The sequence below is a fragment of the Lepisosteus oculatus genome, chromosome 7 (genome assembly GCF_040954835.1).
Source record: "Lepisosteus oculatus isolate fLepOcu1 chromosome 7, fLepOcu1.hap2, whole genome shotgun sequence".
In the NCBI taxonomy this organism is placed as follows: Eukaryota; Metazoa; Chordata; class Actinopteri; order Semionotiformes; family Lepisosteidae; genus Lepisosteus; species Lepisosteus oculatus.
In genome coordinates this window covers 30,338,078-30,361,466 of record NC_090702.1, presented here as the reverse complement: position 1 = coordinate 30,361,466, position 23,389 = coordinate 30,338,078, and the positions used below count along the sequence as shown (strand labels likewise).

Sequence of the window (23,389 nt, the reverse complement as noted above, 5' to 3'; positions counted from 1 at the left end):
ATAAATGTTACTTATATAACTAGTGTCATTACATCTACAGCATACTTATATATATTTTTGGTTCTTTTAAACAGTTGAAGAAGGATTTTGTTCTAAACATCTGGAAAGTAATGCTTTGTAGTTTGTGGACAAAAAAGCTTACTTAGGTCATTTAACTGTAAACTACAGTATAAATCACTATAAAATTACTATATAAACATGAGAATTCATGCCTGCAAAATAGGAGAAATTAATTTCTTGAAGTAGATATTATTGAACCCTCGAATTTCTGAGCTACACAAAAAGGTTAAAAACCTAAGTGAACCAAGTGAAAATATTTCCATAGTTTTCTTTACAAATTAAGGATCTTAATCATTTATCACTGAAGCTTGAATAAAACCTGTCTTATTTATTGCCTGTTTATTAAATTACCTTTCAGAAATTGCTTTTAAGTTGATATCAGGACCAACTTAAATATCTGACAATCATTTGATCTTAATCATTTATCCTGTACACTAGTATTACTACTGAATCTCCTCTTTTTGTACCTACGTAAACAAAAACAAAAGATGGTGCATACTTTTTGAATGACTTCATATACAGCTCTGAAAGAAGGCTGTTTTTCATCATGATAAACACCCCGATTTCCATGAAGAATGAACACTCCTTCTTCTTCAGCTGGTATGCAGTTGCTTCCATAAATACAGTGGTCAGGGCGATAGTTCCATTGGCAAGGGAACACAAAGAGACTCTCTAAAACAAAAATAGCAACAAAAGGACTTCAAAAGTACAGTACAAAACACACAAATTATATTTTGGAACACAGTTGGAGAGAAAAGCCCAAATGCTATTTTACATTATTGCATGCCATATCAATTATGGTATCATTAACGGTACAATTACATATTAGGACATTCAACATACAAATTATTAAAGAGGAAATAGAAAATGTTCTTTTTTTTACAACACCTACACGAGGTGAAGTATACAGTACCAGTTAAAGCTAAAACCTTGTGTTACTGAATTCTAACATGGCTTTCAGGAATACAGAAACACACAATACTCATAGTGTGCAAGACTGGAGTAATCACATTGTATTGTTAGTATGTAAGAGTAGAATTAACATTACATCCTCTGGAGGATCCAACCTATCTTTAAGATCGTAAAAGGTTAGTAATCTACATAAAACCCAAATTGAGTAAAAAGCTTTGTAGGCTTATTGCATACGATGCAAAAACATCACTGCAGGATTTCAGATCCACAACTTTAAAAAAAGAAAGTAAATGGTAAGAGCAGGGTTTTATAGAATTGTGATTAGTTATCTGACCCAAAAACTTTACCCCTTCTTACTGATGAGTGACCACAAGAGTTAGGAACAGAAGTATCAATACAATGCTAGTGACAAGGATTAAAAAATGTTCCTACTTCTGAAACAGGTTAACCTGATCCATTTCACTTACACTGGAGGTGTGATAGTACCAATTTTGAAAGTCCGCTTATATTTGCAGCCCTTAGCCATCGCCAGGTTTAACAGCACTAAACAAAATAATTCTGCTCTGAAATTTGTGGTTTGTAGAGATGTTCATTAAACTGCTATCATTCTTGTCAGTCATTCTAATGCAAGATCTCCCAATGTGAATTTGTACTCACACTGACACCTCACTCACGCACACATTCAAAACCAAAGAGGGTCCTCTGTAATCACCAGGATTCTACTTTACTGTGACATAAAAATTAGTATTTCCCAATATGAAAATATAGTTCTGAATTTTAGATTCCCTTGTCATTGTCACAGCCATAAATAACTTATGCTGGAGCTGACACTTCTCGGTGGCGAAAGGACATACTGAAAGGACATTCTGAGAATATAACATATTTAACGGGACTGCAGCTAATAGTTATATAAATATATAAGCAACAAAGTAGAAACACACAGCTGTCTTGCAGAGCAAACAAACTTCCAGCTGCATGGCAAAGGCTTCGTTTAATACAACAAAGGCGTTAAAATCAGTGTCAATGTTTGGCTCAATGTTTTCAAGGTGGCCCTTACCCTCTTGCCCTAGGAACAATAACCACAGGATGAATGATATGTTGTAGACAATTATATTACTTTAACATTTTAATGTATAACACTGGTTATATTCTTTGTGATTAGCTAGAAAAGAGGGTTCGTGTTAAACTAATTTGCTTTTCTTTAAACAAAAACACTTATGCAGACTGACCTGCAATTTAGAATGTGTCCACCACAAAAGGTAAAGTCCATGATTTAGCTCAGTACATAGATATTTATGATCATTTAAGAATCTGCATTCTTCAATTTCTATGACACTGTCTGCTATAATGTATTCTTGTAAAAGTCAACAAATGAATAATGTACAACGTTTACCTGGGTTGTGGTGAAAGATGATGTTTAACAAGTCTTGGTCTCCCCAGGTTATGTTCAGCTTGTACTTTCGAAGTAGTGGCATTAACAGCTCATCCCAATGAAGATGAACAGTAGTCATATCATTCTGTGAAATAGCCAGAGAAGGGATACCTTTGATTTGTACACCTCAAATTTATAATTTGTGATACTTACAAGCAAATTAATAAATAATATTAAAGTTTTCTAAAAAGCCATATTTTCAAAACCTACATAAACAACATAAAAGCACACATTCCTAAATACAGAACTACAAAGTCCCAAGTGTAAAAGCTATAGGAGACCTAATCTGACAATTTACACTTGGTGACAGACCCGAACCTTGACTAAAGTAACATTTTTAAAATATACCCTTAATATCCTAAATACCCTTAATCATGAATAAAGGTACAGATAAAAGAATAACTTGTCAATAGCCATAATATAAGAGCTATTGCTAATTACTAATCACACATAAAATATTAACTTTCAAATAGGTGGTAAGCATTAAACAAAGTGCTTGTTAGCATGTTGTAACAAGCTACTAGAAACCTTTTCTCAACATTGAAAGTTTCACAATTAAGCTGAACAGCTCTTTCAGCAGAATGACAACTATGACATCTTCTGGCCAGCAATGGAATAACAAGGACTCAGAATGAGCAATAGGATGGTAATTCAAAAGCTTTTCTTTTCTCTTTTCTTTCTTCTTTTGAGAAATTATTTAACTAAAAAGCCATTATATTTTAAGCTTTTCATGAAAATGAACACTTTTTCCTTATCTTTCAGCAAACACAGTAATTCCTCAAATAAAGCAATAAGTTACATTTACTTACATTGCAGAGCACTGGTATCAATTTGCACATGCGTTCCACTCATGGTAATGCTCACACAGTGAACAAGGTGGTACAGTGGTCAGCATTACTGCCTCACTGTGCTGGGGCCCTGGGTTCAATTCCAGACCTGGGGTGTTATCTATGTTTCATGTTCTCCACATTTGCGTAACTTTCCTTGAGGTGGTCTATTTTCTCCCACCATCCAGGCCGATTAATTGGCTTCTGGAAAAATTGACCGTGGCGCGAGTATGTTCATGTTTTGTGTCTGTGTGTGCCCTGCAATGGACTGTCGCCCCATCCAGGGTGTATTATGCCTTGTGCCCATTGCTTTCTGAAATGGATGGATGGACAGATGGATAATGTCGATGATAATGAGACAGATTACAGAGTACTTCATGTGTTCATCCGCTTTTGCGTATTCCCACAATTTATACCACTCAGTGAAGTAATCGGCCACCAGATTTGCCATCAATCTGTGCGAAGGGCCGCTTTAAGTGAAAAATGATCCCAAATAAACCATATTACCAACTAAACCAAATTAACCAATACAAAAACATGATAAGAAGATATGCATTATTTGAGGGATTCCTGTAGTACAGTTACATAAGAAAAAATATACTCATAATAAGAAATAGGAAAGCAGCATTTTGATTGTTTTGGATAAAAAATAATCTGTTCTGTATTAAAAGGGGAAAATGGGTTAGCAAATAATCCAATACTACAATAACCTGGCACTGACCTGTAGTGATCTGGTAAAACTCAAGAGAAAATGCTGCATTCTATTTCTTATACAAGTATGCACTTCGCAAAAATGACATACTGCCAGTGTCAAAAATGCTGATTGTAAATAAACTTTTAATTATGTAAACTTATACTTGTTTCTAAACACTTTAAAACCCCCATAATCCTGTGTGGCAGAGAATCAGACTTCAAACAAAATGGAAAGTACCTTAAAATGTTTTTGTCGAATCCTAGTCATATTCATTAGCATTACACCGGAGTTCACGCCAGTCTTTCCATAAAAAGGATGCCTGGCAAACCGGTTATACCATCCAATACGGGGCTCTTCGTGCTCTGAAGCCATGGCAGCAATCTGAGTAGAGTTAAATTTACTGAGAAAAGACCAAATCTCATCTACCGGCTGTAGGAATAAAATGTCTGTGTCAACATACAGCAAAGAGTCCACGTCCTTAAGGATTATCTGAAAAACATTTAAACACAAGAGGTAATCAGTGCTGCATCATTGAAAACATTATGTAAATCCAGCAACATTACGCAGGATTGTTGTAGCATTTCCTGCCAAAAAGATCATTTTAACATTTGATTCCAATTAGGAGCTTCCTTCAATTATGACAATGAAAAGCAGGTTAATGCAGCAGCAAAAATTGGCTTCTCCACTGCATTGCTTCATGTTCAGCATAAAAACTCATTTCAGAAGCTAGTTCTATTGTAATGATTTGCACTGCAAACATTCTAAGCAGAAACAACAGAGAACATTAAAGGCATAGCACAAAAGGCAGTAAAGGAAAAACAGTATTAGCCTCTCTTTAGAGTGGATGATGTGAGCTATACCTCAAGTATAAAATTCAGACTACTGCCAAGACTTACCTGTGTTGGTGCAAAATTGACTGAACACCACTAATAAAAGGAAAAGTAATATTCGGAGATCCTTCAAATAACGTACGCATGAACTCTATAATTTCTGTTCTAGAATTCGAGTCATTACAAGACAAGAATTCTGTCTGCCTGTCATGAGGCTATGTAGTCACTTGTAAACACTGCTGTGCTTCTGCCAAGGATAAGAAGGTACACAGATTAAAACAGCAGGTCAGCACAGCTAGAGGTTCATTTGTTAGACTTTAGATTTGACTATAAACTATATTTTAAAGTAATCAACTATACACAGAACAAATCAAAGATATTTACAAGACACCAATGATCTTTATCAGTCGTTGCACTGAAATTGTCAGTCACAAGCCTAAACCTCCTTCACCCATGTGTTAATGGTGTGTGCAGGAGAGCACATATGCAAGAGGAAATCAGGGGATTGGCGTCAGCTGTGTACAGCCCATTTCCCTACAAAATGGCCAGTGCGTGAGTCCTAGCTGACTCTGAGAAGTTAGGCCCTCGCATATGTTGCAGCGTGTCTCCCAGAAAGTGAATAGGTTCCAGCAAAATTCCCAGTGGGGACTGGTTATTAACAGATGTTATAGACAGCATGATGAGAGGGAGCACGGCCGTCTGAACGAGACGTCTGTGTGACTTTTGAGAAAGTAGCAGCCTAGGTGGTTTTTAGCGTAAAAAGGAAGACGGGAACAGAGCATGACCAGCTAAACAAAAAGGACCATGATGGACTGATTTATAAGAGTAAGTCCACTTCAGTAAGTAGTGTGAGGTGTGTTATGTGAAGAGGTGAAAATCCCCCCAAACAAATTTCACCGTCACAGGAGACAAACAAATTATAAGGCCCCTTACAAATACTCAAAATGCCCCTTTTATTGTATAGGAAATCAAGGTTCTATTTGCAGCTGAATGTATCACCCTTTAATTCTCAATCATTCCTATGTAGTTTCTAATAAATAATAATAATGATAATTGCTTACACTTATATAGCACTTTTCTAGACAATTCACTCAAAGTGCTTGAGAGGTAATGGGGATCCCCTCCATCACGACCAATGTGCAGCAATCTGGATGATGCAACAGCAGCCATAATGAGGTGTACACTGACCGCACACCAGCCATCAGTGTGGAGGAGAACAGAGTGACGAAGCCAATTCAGAGACAGGGATTATTAGGAGGCCATGATTGGTAAGGGTCGATGGGAAATGTGGCCTAGACACCAGGGTTACACCCCTACTCTTTTCGAGAAGCACCCTGGGATTTTTAATGACCACAGAGAGTCAGGACCTCGATTTTATGTCTCATCCAAAGGACGGCGCCTTTTTTTTTTTACATTATAGTGTCCCCATCACTATACTGGGGCATTAGGACCCACACAGACTGCAAGGTGAGCACCCCCTGCTGGCCCCACTAACACAACTTATAGCAACAACCTTAGTTTTTTCCAGGAGGTCTCACATCCAGGTACTGAGCACGCTCACACTTGCTTAGCTTCAGTGGGCTGTCAGTTGTGAGCTGCAGGATGATATGGTTGCTGGTTACTTTCTAAGAAAAGCCACTCTTTTTGCAATACTTTTTGCTCACTCTGCTTTGCATTTTGTTCAACTGCCAAATGAAACCTGTATTTCCGAAAGTGTGTTTACTGCAAACTTACAGGCAGAAAGAGCCTCTGTGAAGCACAGGGCTTGAACAGTTTCTTCCACTCGGCTGCATTCTCACTGGGAAATGTGATGGAGTAAACCGTGTAGTTAAACTTCAGTCGAAACTGCTGTGGCCATGACTCCAGCTGTATCAAAGTAAGAAATTAAAAATAATAAAATGAATCATGTGCTCCTTTAAGTCTGAAAAATATTTCAACTTTTATACTAGTGAATACAAAAATGAACAGAAATTAAACCTAACTGTCATATTGTTTCTTACTATACATATGGGGAAAGAAAAACATTTTAATTGCTTTGTCATTTTATTTACAACAGGTTAAGTGTGATGTTTCTCTGTGAGGATTAAAAATGATATTAACATCTTTGCAAAATATTCAAAAACTCAAAAACCTCAGTAGCACTACCATTAACTGTTCATGCCATTTTAACTACTTTCTTTTTATATCACTGAAAGTTTTTTTGTAGAAAAAGAATCCATCTTTAAAGTATTGTTTTGTTATACAAACTAACAATGCCCCTGGCCATTAACCTATATTGTTTTAGCAGACCACTTTATTCTGGTTCAATCAATATTTATTCAATCACTTATAATATGTTATCCAATTTATTTAATAAATTAAGTGTCATTCTCTCGCACAGACCAATTTGCTTAAATTGAGCTGAGATCACCAAAGGCAGTGAATAATACAGAGAATGGAGAAACTTTCCATTTAACACCACAACGTAATGCAATGTCACACAATAACGTTTACAATGTTTTCTAAATAAGAATTTTCTCATGGTCTGTATAAAGGAAACCTCGAGCAACAGAGGAAAGCTCCAAGCTTTCAGTTATATAATGTGTAGAATAAAAAAAAAATTAGATGTCATCAAACTACATTTTGGGAAACGTTTAGATTTGTATCACACTCTGTTAGGAGCAGACTGAAATGGCTTACTGAGAGAAGTAAATCTTCTGAAAACAAACTGAGAAAACTAATTCAACCAGTATAGGAGCCAAAAGAAAAATCGTCTTTCTTACCACTTCTTTAAAATTCCCATGAAGCTGATCTTCTGCAAAGATGTGAAACTGCAGAGGTTTTAAGCTGAAAATGACAGCAGACTTCAGCATTGTAACAGTCTCTTCTAGCCTCTGTCCACAGGCCACCACTGCAAGATGCATTGGTTTGGGAGAATTCTTGGACACTTCAGAGTCACCTGGCTCTTTATTCACGTATCTGTGATGATAAATATATAATTACTTCTAACATAATTAAGTCAAATTAATCAATATTCAAACACCTAGACTAATAACTAACCATGCTCCTCCAAACAAGGCGCTTCTTGCTTTACAGCAAGGAAGAATAATACACTAAAACAAAACTGAAAAAAGGAGTAATACTTTAAATAGCTCAAGTGAACCTATGATAAAACATGAGTAGTGAAACAGAATTCTAACTCTTTGCAACAGAATAACAGGTAGTTAAGCAATGAGTAAATATTTCAATAGTTCTTGATATATCTTCAAGAGAAATCTAAAGCACTGTGTTGTAAAAGTTATTTAGTTTTTGTAATACCACATTTCTGTTTTACGTCTAAGATCTATAATCTTTTCAGTTGCAGTTAATTTGGGCCTCACAAGTTCATTAACGTTTCTATCCAGCTATTGTACAGGAAATGGAAGAGGCATGCTCTGTTCTGTCAAGGGGAGGTCCAGTAAAGAACAAGGGCATGTCTCAAGTGGCTGTACAAATTAGGCTTGCATCAATGACTACGAGTCTTGTGAGGGGTGATACGATCTCTAGACACCATTATAAACATAAGGCCACTTTGAAGTATTTTGTGACCTTGTAATTTAAAACAAAACCTTTAGAAAAAATATGCCCTGAACAACAAACAGCCATAATAGATACAAAGAATGATTTACATCTTCTTCCTGGGTTGTGGAAAACTCTTTACACAAATTTAATTTAAAAATCTGTTGTGGGTTCCATAATAAAATTTTCATGTTAAGATAAGAGTAAGTAAAGAGCAAGCTTCTTCCCCAGATGTACACTGCAAAAATAAGTGTAATGTGGTTTTCACCAGGTCTCTGTTTTACTCTTCAGTTTTGCTGTGCTTTCATGCATGTTTGGTAACTACTGCATACTACCTAATGTTTTTCATGGAAAAATTAGTAATCTGGATTGGAATCATGTCAGGGAAGCATCCAATTGATTTATTTAATTCTTTAAATTTAAGTTTAAGCCTTTAAACCTTAATTAAAAATGCAGTTTATATTAATTTGTTAAAAGGTCATTCTCATTTGTTTATTGTGATGTATATTTTTAAGTGAATGCTACATTTGGTGTTCAAATATTCTCATCATAGGGTTTTAAAATGTTCTTTCACTCATCTTTATTTCAGTTGTCCCCGCTTAAATGGCAGAAGCTTCTTTTCTCTATTTCATGAATTGCTACAGTAGCTACTATGATCTGTCTCTTGTGCTCTACACACCTCTGTGATTAGCACACAAACCTGTTAACCATTTAAGGACAACAAACCCTGAGTGAGCCTGTAATTTTGCTCTCCCGTCCCTCTTTCATCTTTCAGACACAGCAAGGGTAAATAACAGACAATTGCTGTAACATTATGAACTGGAATTCTCACTATATATTCAAGTGACAGCTAAGAAAAGTTCGCTAACTTACATAAGATTTGAGTTACATTAAAACTTAAGGAAATGAACCCTTATGTAACCTGGAGAGTGGGTGTGTTCAGATTTTCAGAAGGCTTTTGATAAAGCTCCTTATAAAACATTAACTCTCAAATTGCAAATGGTAGGCATTCAATGTAATGCAAATATTTAGTTTTAGAATTGGCTAATGGGCAGAAAACAGTACAGATAAGGTATGAATTGTCAATTTGAACATTACTGAATGTTAATGGAGTATCACAGGGATCTACATTAGGATTATAAATCTTCCAAATGTATATCAATTGTGCACATTCTCTTACAGTTACTAAACTAGTGAAGTTTAGAGATTACAGAGACAGTAAAAACTGATCAAACACTTTAGAAGCGGTAATTGAAATTTGAACTGTTTTAGACAAAATTCATGATTGGGTAAAAACCTGGCAACTACTTAATGTAAACAACATAGTATTACAACAACAAAGCAAAAACGGGCAACAGATACAAAATGGGAAACCGTGAAACAGAGATGCCACTAATGTTCAGGACTAGAACAATCATATCTAGCACACTGTTTACAATTCACAGTCACACTACAAAAACATGTAGCAACCAAATACATTCCCAGGCTTAAGGGAATGTCCTACACTGACAAGCTGAAGGAACTGAACATTGTGTGGTCCTCAAGAGGACCCAATTCAATCATCTTCAAAGCCTTTGGCAAAGTCAGCCTAATGGTTGATAATACTATTAATAGAATCAACAGTGAAACAAGACCAGGGACCACAAGTACAAACCATAGGGAAGAACAATTTTAACTAAAACCCCAATCAATTATTTTACAGAAAGAGTTGTGGGAGACTGGCTTTAAAATACTTTTAAATGAGATCCTCAGATCAAATATCAACTTGCACCAAATGAGTTAGATGGGCAGAGTCCAGAGCAAGAGGCAAAGTCCCCTGTGTATATGCAACCATGCACAAAATGCTCTGTATGGCATTTACAACTGTAAACACATTTTACAAAGACATTTTATTGCTTTACAGGACATCGGCTTTTCCAAAACAATGTTCACGTACATTTTTCTTTCTTGTTAAAAACATTGCCTTTTGCAGCTTATGAGCCACCAACTCCTCTGAGAGTATACACAGTAAACAGTCACCTCTGAAGAGAGTGAGCTGTTCAGTTCGTTTTAGGTGTTAAATACCTGATAAAAACAACAACTTGGCACTGGAGTGGCTAAACCAACCAAGGCTCTCGCTCAAGAGCAGGTTGAGCTGCAAGATGCCGAGATTGTAGGTTCAAGCCTGGGCTATGACCACAACTCCCCCAGGGGCGGCACACAGCTGGCACAGCGCCGTGGATTGCAGGGCTGGGGTGAGCTGGCCAGAGCTCTCTGGGCTTGCAGAGATACAGCTACCCTCAGAGGCTTCCCAGGTACTTGCCAGCTTCCCGTGTTGTTGATCAGAGAGGCACCGCTGTACCAATCAGTGCTGTACCTCTCCCTGTCTCCTCCATGTTGCAGGGGGAATAGCCCCAGATGTGACCAACATGTAACTACCAAATTCCAAATTAGGTGCATATAGAAAATAACTGGCAATTCAAAGTGAAAAAAATACAACTGCTACATTAACTAAGTGATATACACAATCGTCATAGATTTCATGTGGATTTTCCATTTCTGTGCAGTAATTTGTCTCCACAAACTTGATACAAATTGGAGATTAACATTTTTTCCCAAAACTAACTTCGCTGGGTTACTCAAAAACTCATAATGTTTATTACTGTGTGACTGTTAAACAAAATGCTTTATGAAATGCTCTGGATATAAATGTAAAACGCTCACAGTGATTTCATAACCACGTACACTAAACCACAACATCCTCGTCTCCTTTAAGCTTTCATACCTTCATACTGTTATCGCTTACAAATTATAAGCAAACAAAATAGCTGGGAAATATTTATAAAGACTACAACATCAAAAAGACTTTTCATTACAGTTATGTAAAAACAGAATTGAACATTCAGTAGTAGACCAAGCAGAAATACACCAGTGGAATTTTACTACAACAATTTATTATATATCATTTATAGTTATAAAACTATATGCAAAATTGTATTTAAGTCTAAAAACGTAATGACAATTTTCGTTTTTGAAGAATAAACCTTATACCGTATATACTATGTCAGCCAGGCCTACCTAAAAGCCGATTCCATAAAGCAGTTCATTCCACAAACACCAGGGGGCGGTCTCCAATAGGGATTCCAGTAAGACACTGACAAACTCTTACACCTGACAGAACGAGACAAAAACAGGCTCCACATAAAATAGCGCTCACACTTATTTCAGATATTTTATCTCAGTATCAAAAATATCTCCATAAGACCATTTTCCAAATAATAATAAAAACTCACATAAGTTCTGTGATTTAGTAGATACACAACGCAGTTGTCAAACTGTGAAAATATACTTTTACAATGCTAAAAACCTTCCATAAAAAAAGGTTTTTACAAATAGTGATCTGACTAAAATTAAAGGGGAGAATCTAAATAATTTGAACAAATATAAGAATTTTTAAACAAAAACAAAAACGGCAATCTTGTTAAAGTCACGTTTGTAATCATGTGGTCACTTTGGAATGTCAATTCTGAGAAGTAGTGCAATAGGTGCAAAAAGTGTAGGAACAATTACATCAAAATTCAGGAGGCAAAAAGAGGTCATGTTATTTTGCAACTCTCCTTGCAAGATACCTTGTCTTCTTTAACCAGAAGCAAACTGTCCCTTCCAAATTTGTTTAATGGATCAGAGGGATGATGAATTTTCTTAAATTTAAGATAATTAAATAGTTAACTTTTTAAAGTCTTTGAGACTTTGAGCCTCCCTTCCAGACCCTAGACCTCAATCTGTTATAAGCTGGTTATTCAGGTGAAACCTGATAGGACTGGCCTTCCACCTTTTTTGGCTTAATATCATTAGTACTTTGCTTTGCTCTCTGTATTTTGTGTCTGCGTCTCATGCCATTAATTTTACTTTTTTGAGGGAAGATTTGGGAGGGACATCGGAAAGGGATAGGAAATTATCTTTCTTTCCATAAATTACTCTGACATGAAACACTGTATGAACAATTTGCTTATTCTGTAATAGTTTAAAAGATCTGTTGGTGTAAAATGCAATAGAGATACTTGTAAAAAAGAAGTAATGATACTTGGTAATGGGAAGTGTAATCAATAACTTACAAATGACACCTTTTCACCGTCAACAGTGGAATACATACCAATAGGGAGCTAACATTATCCTGCCTTCACTGGCTAGTTTCACTTCATACTGTTTAATCAGCACTTGCATTGCTTCCATGTACAGTATAGTTACTCTCAATTTATTAACTTAATTTTTATTTTTACCATATTATACTTGCACAACTGCACCATGATCATTGTGAATTCTATGCTGTATGCTATCTTAATAAAGGCATCTGCTAAGCAAATAATAACAAAAAGGGGTTTTATAAATATATACAGTGCTGTGTTCAGTCTTTCTTTGTTCTGTATTACATGATCCAGTGAACAGATCCTGTAGTCTGACATTAAATGTTTTATTTGCTCAAGAACTATGAATTTGGCCTAAATCCTAGTGCTACATATACAGAAGGGCAAGGCCAATTCATACTTCTGTAGAATTACTCAGAACACCCAACACAGTTTTTATGCAAATTACCAGCACACCCACTCTTTTAGGTTACAGAAGACAGGACTTGTGCAAATTTGACTTTAAATATAACATCTATTTCAGATATACAAGTAGTGTGGTAGGTTCCTTCCATAGATGAATAGCATAGAGTCACCACCAGCATTGGCTCAATCTTGTTCTCAGTCTTGCTTTCTTTTCACACACATTGGGCAAACTCTGCACATTATCGCATCTCACAAAATGCTTTTTCTTTGAGAATTTTGAATAATTGTGTCAGGGGAGCACCCAAATGATGTTATTTACTGTGTGTTTTGTATTTAATTACTAATGGTACAGAGCAGTGAAGTGACTTGAACAGAACATCCATTTCTAACTGAGTTATCCAATATAGTGCTTCTGACAAATTTACATAAAATTCAGGTTGCATAAAGACTTACAGAACAGAATCTTTACACAGCCTGAGGAGTGGGTGTAATCAGGTTGGGAAAGAAAATTAAAAGAATTCTGAGTAAATGACAAACTACTAAAATATTACTTTTTTTCTCATCTTACCTTTAACTATGAAAAAAAATATTTTAGTGGTCACTGTTAGCGGTCACAACAGGCATTTGTCACAGAGACACACTGGGAGTGGAATGGCTGATCCTGGAACTACACACTGGTGTCAACCGCAGAGGAGAGAAAAAGGCGACTGTGGAGTAACTGGATTATCTTCCTGTAGGCCAGCATATGGAACGGTGCAGGCCCGCACTAAACGTAAGGCTGTGCAACTACATCAGAAATTTAGTCTGACCTACAGAAGCTTTTGCCACATATTTGCAATATCACAAATCAAAGGCTTTGTTACAAACTAAAAGTAAAATTTCAAACTGGCTTGCATTCTACCACACAAGCTTTATGGAGTGGCCTGAGGATTACTGACCATGGCCATTTTCTATCATCTTAGCCACTGAACTCTCAATGTTATCTTTCAAAGTTACCTCTGCCCTCACATCCCTAACCAGTTTTCTCCTTGCCCAGCAGTTTGGAGAGATGGCCTTATCAATGCATTGGTGTGATCAACCTTCCATTTCTTGAGGATTGAATGCATTCAGTTCACAGGGATATTAAGAGACTTAAAATATTAATTTGTTCCCCTCTCCTGATCTGTGTTTAAAAATTAATTTATTCCTAAATTATCTTGAAAGTTCCTTAGTCTTAATGGTTGAGTCTTTGCTTGAAATTTACTAACTTACTAACTGATGCTGTATTGTATTACTGTCTCATATGTTATATGTTATGAGCTCTTCATGGGCAAGACAAATTCCCTTAGGGGCAATACGGTTAATTCAAATCAAAGAGTTAACCCAAGTTAAGCACACCAGGGTGTCTCTATATGTAAGGGACACGTATGCATTTCATGTAATAGAGAAACACGGAGTAGTTGAGAAGAATTAAACCATTCCAGCCTTCCTGAGATTGAAGAAGGAAGAGGTCATCTGAAGAGAGGAAGAGGAATTTAAGTGACTGTGTTAGTTAGACGTTCTGAGGAACAAACAATGGAACAGTAGACAGTGCAGGCTTCTCCAAAAGAGAACCACAAGCAAATCTGGGAGCCGGGAGAGATCCCATCCACAAGATACAGTGACAGACTATGTTGAATGCTGGAATAAATCAGCACCCTTTTGCTCACGGTCTAGGGTGTTCACAGCCAGAAATATTTAACCTGGCAAGATGTCACAGCCCATCAATGGTAGGCTAGGAACTGGGACACTAGCACAAGTCATGACATCCATTCATATATCTATTCTCTTGTGCCTTAAGAATCATTTAAGTGTATTGTATTCTTTGTGGGTACATTGCCATTGTGATTGTTTCCCAGTACTCTCTAAATTCAGAGTCTCAACTACTAATTAAGAAGAAAAAACATCCAATGACTACAGTGATCTGTCCAACACTTTTCTTCCTTGTTCTGACATTAGATTATTCTTTATTGCCACACAACAATAGTTGGTAGAATTTGCTATCAGTACAGCAAGAACACAGATGAGACATACATACAACATATACAGTACAAATTGAAGTAGGACAAATGACAGACAAACATCGTAACATACAGTACATATGCAAACAACTTTCCATGTAGCATCAATAATAGAATTGTATTACATTTCTGGGTCTCAGAAGTGTTGGGCCCCTTCCCAGATATTCTTTTTCCCCTCTACTTTGGTCAACAGCCATAATCTCCCAGAATCTGACCCTGTATTTCTTAAAAGTGTGCTTTCATCATATTTAATGAGAATGATAAATATATACATCTATCCCCCAGCCACTGATTTATGCAAAACTCTTTCAAGGCAATGCACACTCCAGCTTGGACCAGTTGAATGGAGAGGGAAGCACAGCACAAATTGCCAATTACACTTGAAGTCTTTAATCTAACACTTCCTACATTACATGGCATAGATCTTCAATATAAATACCAAAATAGTTATTTATGTACAGTCCTTACAGACAGTATACACACTCTTACCAAAGTTATATATTTTGTGGCCTAAGAGTCTTAAATCAAGACACATTAATTTAGATGTTCCCTTTATTTAAACATTGAAACACACAACCTCCAAGTGAAAAACAATTGCTCAAGCATTGTGAAAAACAATTTTAAATGAAAACTAAAAAAACGGGTTGTCTAAGTGTACACACCCCTTAGTAATAACAATGAAATGAGCTCTGGTGTAACTACTTTTCAAATCACAAAATAAGCTAATTAGACTCCACCTGCGTTCAAATTTAGGCTGCTTTACTTGGCAGTGCTTCTTAAAGTAAAGACTTGGTTATCACTGCTTAAAGAAACCTAGGGACCAGCCTTCAAAATTTGTGAAAGATTTTGTTTTCAAGTCCCTCCAGGTTCATAGAAACAATTTATACTTGTTGGAGCTGAATTCACTCAAATGGTAGACACCAAAAAATCACCCATAGACATTTTTGGAGAGAAGTTGATGAGATCAACAGAAAACAAAATTGTTTTTCTACAGGTCCTGAAGTAGGGATACTAAAGTAATAATAATAAATAATAATAATAATAATAATAATAATAATAATAATAATAATTGCTTACACTTATATAGCGCTTTTCTGGACACTCCACTCAAAGAGCTTTACAGGTAATGGGGACTCCCCTCCACCACCACCAATGTGAAGCCCCACCTGGATGATGCGACGGCAGCCATAGTGCGCCAGAACGCTCACCACACATCAGATATCAGTGGGGAGGAGAGCAGAGAGTAATGAAGCCAATTCATAGATGGGGATTATTAGGAGGCCATGAAATTTTACGTCTCATCCGAAGGACGGCACCTGTTTACAGTATAGTGTCCCCATCACTATACTGGGGCATTAGGACCCATGTGGACCACAGGGTGAGCCCCACCTGCTGGCCCCAATAACACCTCTTCCAGCAGCAACCTTAGTTTTTCCCAGGAGGTCTCCCATCCAGATACTGACCAGGCTCACACCTGCTTAGCTTCAGTGGGTTGCAGGGGTAGCACTTATAATTTATTTCACGAGGTGAAAATCAATCAATTACTGAATCAATCTGTGTGAAGTATCTTGCTCAAAGGTATATATATATAATGGTAAAAACACTAAAATCAGCCGCTGACAAATAAAAACTAATGGCACAGCAGTCTTGTTACTTTCTTAAATAGAAATCTCACCCATTGCACTGCTGTATTTTTTCAGGACATTTCCAATGTCTAAACCTCCTTTCTGACTCTATAATGTAACCACCTTTATTGCTACTGCAGACCCCTGACTTTGTTGAGTCCAACTGAGATAATCAGGGGAAATGGCCAGCCATAAGCAGAAGAAATACAACAGGCTTAGCCTAGGTTTACAGCTGGTCAGCTCAAAAAGCAAGTGAGGTGAAATCTCCCGACTGAGGTCAGCTGGTGGATATTTTAGGCAACAAAAACAAGGATTTCCTGTCTTGGGCTGTAGGTGGAACATTTAGATTAAGATGCTGATCTTAAATATGATAGACTAAAATTAAAATTAAAAATTAAAGCTAAAGACCATTTTAAAACAGTCCTTCATAAAGAATTAAAAAAAAACCCTCTGCATTATATAAAATGACTTTTCAGTAATTGTGTACATAATATGCTTAAAAATCTCGTTCACGAAAGTGGGTTCAAAGTAACAGGCCTTACAGTATTTATAATACTAGGCATGTCCTGTGAAATAAGGAAACCTAATGGATGATCTCATAATAAATGATAAACTAATAAATGCATGAAAACAAAGCCATTTTAGTGCAATAACAAAGCAATATAAAGACAGTCCTCTATTACTGTTTTGGTATATGCAGATATGCACAAGCACTTATCTGTGGAAAGATTTTTAGCATGCTAAATAAGAAATATTGAATGTCCCTTATGTCACTAATTTTCAGTAAAGGTTACAAGCTAATTTCTTTTCCCCACATACCTAAAAAAATTTACTGTACTGTAATATCTGAAAGACAAAATGTAATTCGAAAAAAAACAAATTATCTTTCATGCCATTTTTTGTAAAAAGGTCAAAGGAATTTAAGGAGAAACAAAGTGCGTTATAAAACATTCAAAAAAGAGCCAGGGAGCAGTTAAAGAAAAAGTGTATAATGAACTGCCAATACAGTAAAAAATAAAAGGTATACTGCAAAGAACCTGAAAAAAAGACAGTATTTCCATATAACAAAAGCAAAGAATGATAAAGGGTTAACCTCTTCCAACAGTGATTCAATACAAATCCACTGATTGGAAAACAACATGAGCAGCACATATCAATAAAAACAACGTAACCAAACCAAGTAATTACAGATCAATAAGTGCAACATAGGGTGGCATGGTGGTTAGCATTTCTGTCTCGCAGCACTGAGGCCCTGGGTTCAATTCTCATTTTGGGGTGCTGTTTGGGGTTTGTGTTCACGTGGGAACCCCACGACCCCACGTCAACAATATACTGGTTAGTGGGAAATTGGCCCTAGGTGTGAGTGCGTGTCTGTGTTTATGTCTCTATCTGCCCTGTGTTGGACTGGCATCTCTAGCTCTGGGTATACCCTGCCTTACCCCGCCTGCTTGCTGGGATTGGCTCTGGCTCCCCTGTAAAGAAGGAATTAGAAAACGGATGGATGGAAGTGCAACATAAGCGTATGATACGGTATATTTAGATTTTCAGATGGCGCTAGTAAAACTTCCCAGAATGGAACAGAACAAAAAACTATCTGCCAGCACGCACTTTGCCACTGAAAAAGGAGCAGCGCAAAACCGAAAACAACAGGAAGCATTTTAACTGTGATTCCTAACCAATGAGTGATGTTATATGAGGGCATCCCAATACCCAAACGCTGCATCCTAAGTCTACTCCTGCTCTATGTCACAAACGTGCTGTCCTGAAGGAAGGGCTTAGGGCTTAGTGTGACTGTTGGGTCACGGCCTTAGCTTTATTAGACTCTCTAACAGGGGTTACAAGTGATGCTAATCACTGATCCCATAATGCATAATACTAATTTCGGTCCTACAGCAAAACCAGCTGATACACATGGATATCTCAATTTTCAAAGGTAATTCATTCCCCAAAAGCTGTCTATATTTTGAAATTTCAAATAAAGAAAAATTCCCATTACTTGCAAATCATCCAATATCACAGTACCATTAAGGTAACAGAATTTTCAAAATCACTACTACAATTTTATTATAATTAGCCCACTGAACTTTTAAAGTACTGAACAAGATACAAAACAAATAAAAATTGTGAACTGTTGCATATATGTACATCATAGCTACTTTCAAGCCAGCGCAAATGTCTCTCAGGTGCTTGTCTCTTTCAATTCTTTCTCTCACTTCACACTTAACAATCGGAAGGAATGGTTTCCTTGTTTTCTTTGCTTTTGCAACACCTGAACCACCAGCAACACATTTGGCAAACACAATTTTAAAAATCACAAGATGTCTTTGGTTTAGCAGAAAAAAAAGCTATGCACAGCAAAAAACAGGTCTTACAAAATGTACTAATTTAGCATTGGTGTAGGGAGAGGTTGTTGCACATAGTTATTTGGTTATTTTTACCAATTATTGAAGAATGTCTTATCAATTATTTTCAACAGAAGGGAGATTTATATAGTGTACAATATCACTACAATATTTTAAATAATCATGATTAGTAATAATAAAAGTGCTTTATATTATATATTCTGTCATCTAGTGAATATAAAATGACGGATAACTGCATCAGTATACATGTATGTTAAAAAAATAAGTACTACAAGCAAATACTAAGTTATGGTTATGTCTAGTTATGCCATTTTGATGGTTTACTATATGTATAGTCTGCTTGAAGTACATATAAATCTAATCTGGCCAGCCACTGCAAATTAACTTGGCACTCTTGCAGTAAACAGCATTCTTTGATGCTCAAAGGCTGCACCAGTTGGCCTGGTGTGACTTATTTGCCAGTTAATCAAGACAATTTAACTTTTAATACAGTATTCCCAAGCTGGTCGGTCAGGCGCTCAATCAGGGAGGATATCGTATAAGAACTCCAGAAGCCTTACTGCTCAGTCAAGAGACCTTACAGTATTTATTGGAGGTGTGAAAAGTCAACACAGTCTGTAACCTCTTTTAAAAGGTAGCTTTCCTGCTTAAACAGAACTGTGAAAATGACGCACTACAAAGCAAAGCAATCTGGTGTATATACAAACAGGACCATGTGTAACATCACCAGTATCCACCACATGAAGCCCGTGAGCCACCACGGACACAAACGATAGGCGCTCAAGACGTTTAAAGCACTATCTGTCGAGCATCAAATTATGTGTTAAGTTTTATTTTATACATGTCAACATCAACTAAAATATTACATTACAGCAATCTGAAGTCTGTTCGTTTTAGGTTTATTACCAAGTATGATTCTATAGAGAGGTGTGTGGGGATCATTTCTAAACAGTCTGAATGGGCACCACTCACACCAGGTGGTGCCCCCCTACTTAACCCTTCTTAGCCTCTGGGAGGAAAACAGAGGTAAATTAAACGAAACGGACAGCAAATACAAGTTACCATGGTTTAAAAAAGGCTTCCCCTATGTACAGTGTATTGCAGAATTCAGTTCTTTACCCTTTATTCTATTCGGATTGAAAGCTTGCGATAATGTCTCGCGTTTCCTCTGACAATTTAACTCAAGTCAAACCACCTTAATATTAAGGATGCCTCCTGCTGGCTGCACTGCATATGAAGTGGTTCACAACTGGTTTAAAAGGTACTGCAAGTTCGTTAAACGGCGTGAAAAACATACAAATCTTAATTCAATATCTTCCCTAAATCAGCGCAAGGCATCTGTAATGTAGAAATGCAGTTCAACTTCTGAAAAGTACAATGTTCTGATCAGTTTTTTAAGTCACCAACACTGGATGACCGACCCCCCCACCACCACCAACACACAACCTTATAAATAATTAAATTCTAAATCATCATTTGTTTCATGGATTGTTTTATCAAGATAAATATGTAGAGCTTCCCCTTTCACCACCACCTCACCTGTCGTACGAGCTCGGTTTCTGGGGGCCTGTTTTTCCCGCTCCTTTCCTGACTCCGTGCCCGCTGTCCCCCTGCAGAAAAGCAGTTCTGTGCTGCGGTTTCCTCCCCGTCTCTCCGACTTGTGCTTCCAGTGAGGAGGCGAGTACACTGAACACATACAAAATAGAGCAGAAGGCAAACACTATGCACACAAGCAGCACACGCAGATATCGCCGCATTTCGATGAAAAACAAAAACAAAAACAAACAAACGTTAATTTCTAAACTAAAATTCCCAACATGAGAAGAGCGACAGAGGCAAGCCTTACAACTGCCTATGGTTACCGCAGACACCAGAGAAACTACTACCTCCTCCTCCACGACTGTCAAGCTAGTAGGCAGCACTGGCTTCTGGGAGGAAGAAGCTAGAAAGCAGACATTCAGAAACAGTTCAACAATGCATCATCTACGTTAACTAGCTCTGCCTTTATCTATAGGGGAATTCTAGATGTTTCTAAAGACCAGACACGTTTTTACTCTTTTAAGCATGTATGAATATTATTTTAGGGGAGACAACATTACTTCAAAAAACTTCCAAAAACAATTAATGATTTAAATTAGATTTATTTTCATACAGTATGTATGGAAAACATTTATCTGAAATAAAATAAGTTCTGCAGAGATCTTGCAGTTGAGGAAGCTGAACAATTTTAAATCTAATTAGGGTTTTTTATGTTTGATTTTATTTACAAAATTGAATTATGATGAATAGTAAAGGTCAGTTGTTCCCCTGTCACTGCCCATGCCTGTCTGGATGCCCTTAAAAAAATAGGGAAGTGTTTCAGCATCTGCATCTGAAATTACACAATGTGTTTGCTCTGACTTTACGCTTCATAGACATATTAAATTAAGTTCAACTTTAAATATGTAATAATTAATATTATAAGGAACAGGCACAGATTGATTCCACATTGAAAACGAGATAAAAATACAATGTCGGGCCTGAAGCAGGCTCAACAGCTTAAACATTTTTTTTTTATTTCTGCTTTGAGCATGTAATTATAATAATTATATCCATTAGAATACTATGTGTGTTTAAACTGGTAAACTCTGTGAAAACCTCTTGTTTAAGCTATTTGTGTTTAAATTACCGGGTGTATTGTACCATTTACACAACAAATATTGAATGGCTTTGTTAAAAATCTATTTTGCTTTGTAGAACATTGCACCTTAGAAAGAAGGCTTGTGTTGAAACACCCTAGGAAGTCTTGTTTCCTGCTTTGTTCCACATTGACACACAGATGTAGAGCAACTCAAACTATAGAACAAAGATATACACTATCTCCACACATCTGCGAGTAGACTGTGCTGATCCCTCTTCCTGGAAACTACAAAAGACAGTAGGCAGATTTAAATTAAACTTAGTCAGAGATCAAATAAATTTAATCCATCTTAATCAGAGATAAGTTATTATTTGGAATCTTAAGTACAGATGAGGTGTTCCAATGTGTACTTCTATCTACCTCAGCAATCTGAAGAGATTTAGCTTTTGGGCATTATATAGACTTCGTCCAGTGAGAAGTCCAAGATAAGTATTGTTTAAGCATCCAGTAGACAGCAAATCACAAATGATAGAGATTGAAATCATATTATGAAGTTGCAGTATTTGTTGTCTCTTACAGTTAGATAAAACCTGAAATTTGGTTACAGTTAAGGTAAATATATAGATATCAACTAATATTTATATTTATATTTATATCAACTACTTTTGTGTTTTTTTGTAAGACACAAAAAAGAAAAGATGGAGTATACTGACATTTGCAATGGTATGTGGGCACAACATGTAGTAATTCACACAGTTATTTTATGATTACCTATATTATTTTGAAGTAAGGATCCCCTCAAAAACATTTCATGTGGTACACAGAACTGGACAACCCTCAATATCTCATCGCATGCCTCATAAGTGTTTTATGCAATGAATTTCAACCAACTGGGCCACTGGTTTCTCTTCCATCTTACAACACCTAAAACTCATATCCACCCTTATATTTCTATTTATTAAAAAAAAAATTAAGCTAAAAAGTTTTACTAACCATTATAGACCTATTAGTGAGACAGGATGTACATTTTACAGCCCCCAAAAAGTGAATGATAATAAATTAGTAACACAAAAAAACAAAAATTATAGCCATAAAACTACTAATTATTTAGCCTAGTAGTAGGGGTATGAGTAAGTAAATTAATTACAATGTTGCATTAACCTGACATAGAGGTGCAAACCCAGGGCACAGGGATTTAAACTTCACAGCAAGTTAACTGACTTTGATTTGGGGATTTTCACCGAAGACTGTAGACTGCCAATCAGTATAGTAGAAATACTTGTTCAAGTCAATAATACTTGTTCCAGATAGTTTACATTCTTAGAAAACCATTGCCCTTGTCAATTTTTTTTGGGGCCCCTTTGGATGTCTGCCTAAATGTAAGATCTCCAGTCCTCTATTAAATTTCTCAAGCTCTCTGCTGCCTCTGTGTTCCGAGCTGCACTGACTGAAGCTGTGCAATGACTGTGTGAGGCACATTTCAGTAAAACAAACTACAAAATGCCTATGTATCTTTGCTACTAGATGGCGCTGTGTCCCAAAATAGTTCTATGATCGGTAGATTTATAGTTATCGAAATAGATGTATTGCAATTAAAGTACACAATGCACATGATCACCCACTTTAAGCAACCAACCCCATGCAACAAAAGTTTGTGTTACAGCTTCTGGCAAACAGACAGATATTTAAAAAATACTGCCACTGCTGTTGCTACTACAAGCATTGTACCACACAGCATCAGCTAACATTCAATAACAATCTATTGAGAAAGGCAATATAAAGTAGTCAAAGTATTATTATGTTATTTAGATGTAATACAGAACAATGTTTAATGTTCAATAATAATAGTAATAATTAATAACTGCTTACACTTATATAGCGCTTTTCTGGACACTCCACTCAAAGCGCTTTACAGGTAATG

General features: G+C 36.5%; 1 protein-coding gene across 2 annotated transcripts in view; it reads right to left on the bottom strand.

Annotated features, from left to right (window-relative positions):
* gxylt1b (glucoside xylosyltransferase 1b) overlaps nucleotides 1-20,792 on the bottom strand; it is a 33,393-nt gene extending 12,601 nt beyond the window's left edge. Inside the window, exons 1-7 of one of the 2 annotated variants that reach the window (XM_015338949.2) lie at nucleotides 20,388-20,792; nucleotides 11,350-11,442; nucleotides 7,518-7,713; nucleotides 6,490-6,621; nucleotides 4,163-4,414; nucleotides 2,366-2,489; nucleotides 560-732 (exon numbers count right to left, since the gene is read on the bottom strand). In XM_015338949.2, the coding sequence (XP_015194435.1) occupies nucleotides 560-732; nucleotides 2,366-2,489; nucleotides 4,163-4,414; nucleotides 6,490-6,621; nucleotides 7,518-7,713; nucleotides 11,350-11,442; nucleotides 20,388-20,605 (1,188 nt within the window). In that variant the 5' untranslated portion in view covers nucleotides 20,606-20,792. The remainder of the gene's footprint in view (nucleotides 1-559; nucleotides 733-2,365; nucleotides 2,490-4,162; nucleotides 4,415-6,489; nucleotides 6,622-7,517; nucleotides 7,714-11,349; nucleotides 11,443-20,387) is intronic. The other variant, XM_015338950.2, reaches the window with a different exon arrangement.
* Between the last annotated feature and the right edge of the window lie 2,597 nt (nucleotides 20,793-23,389).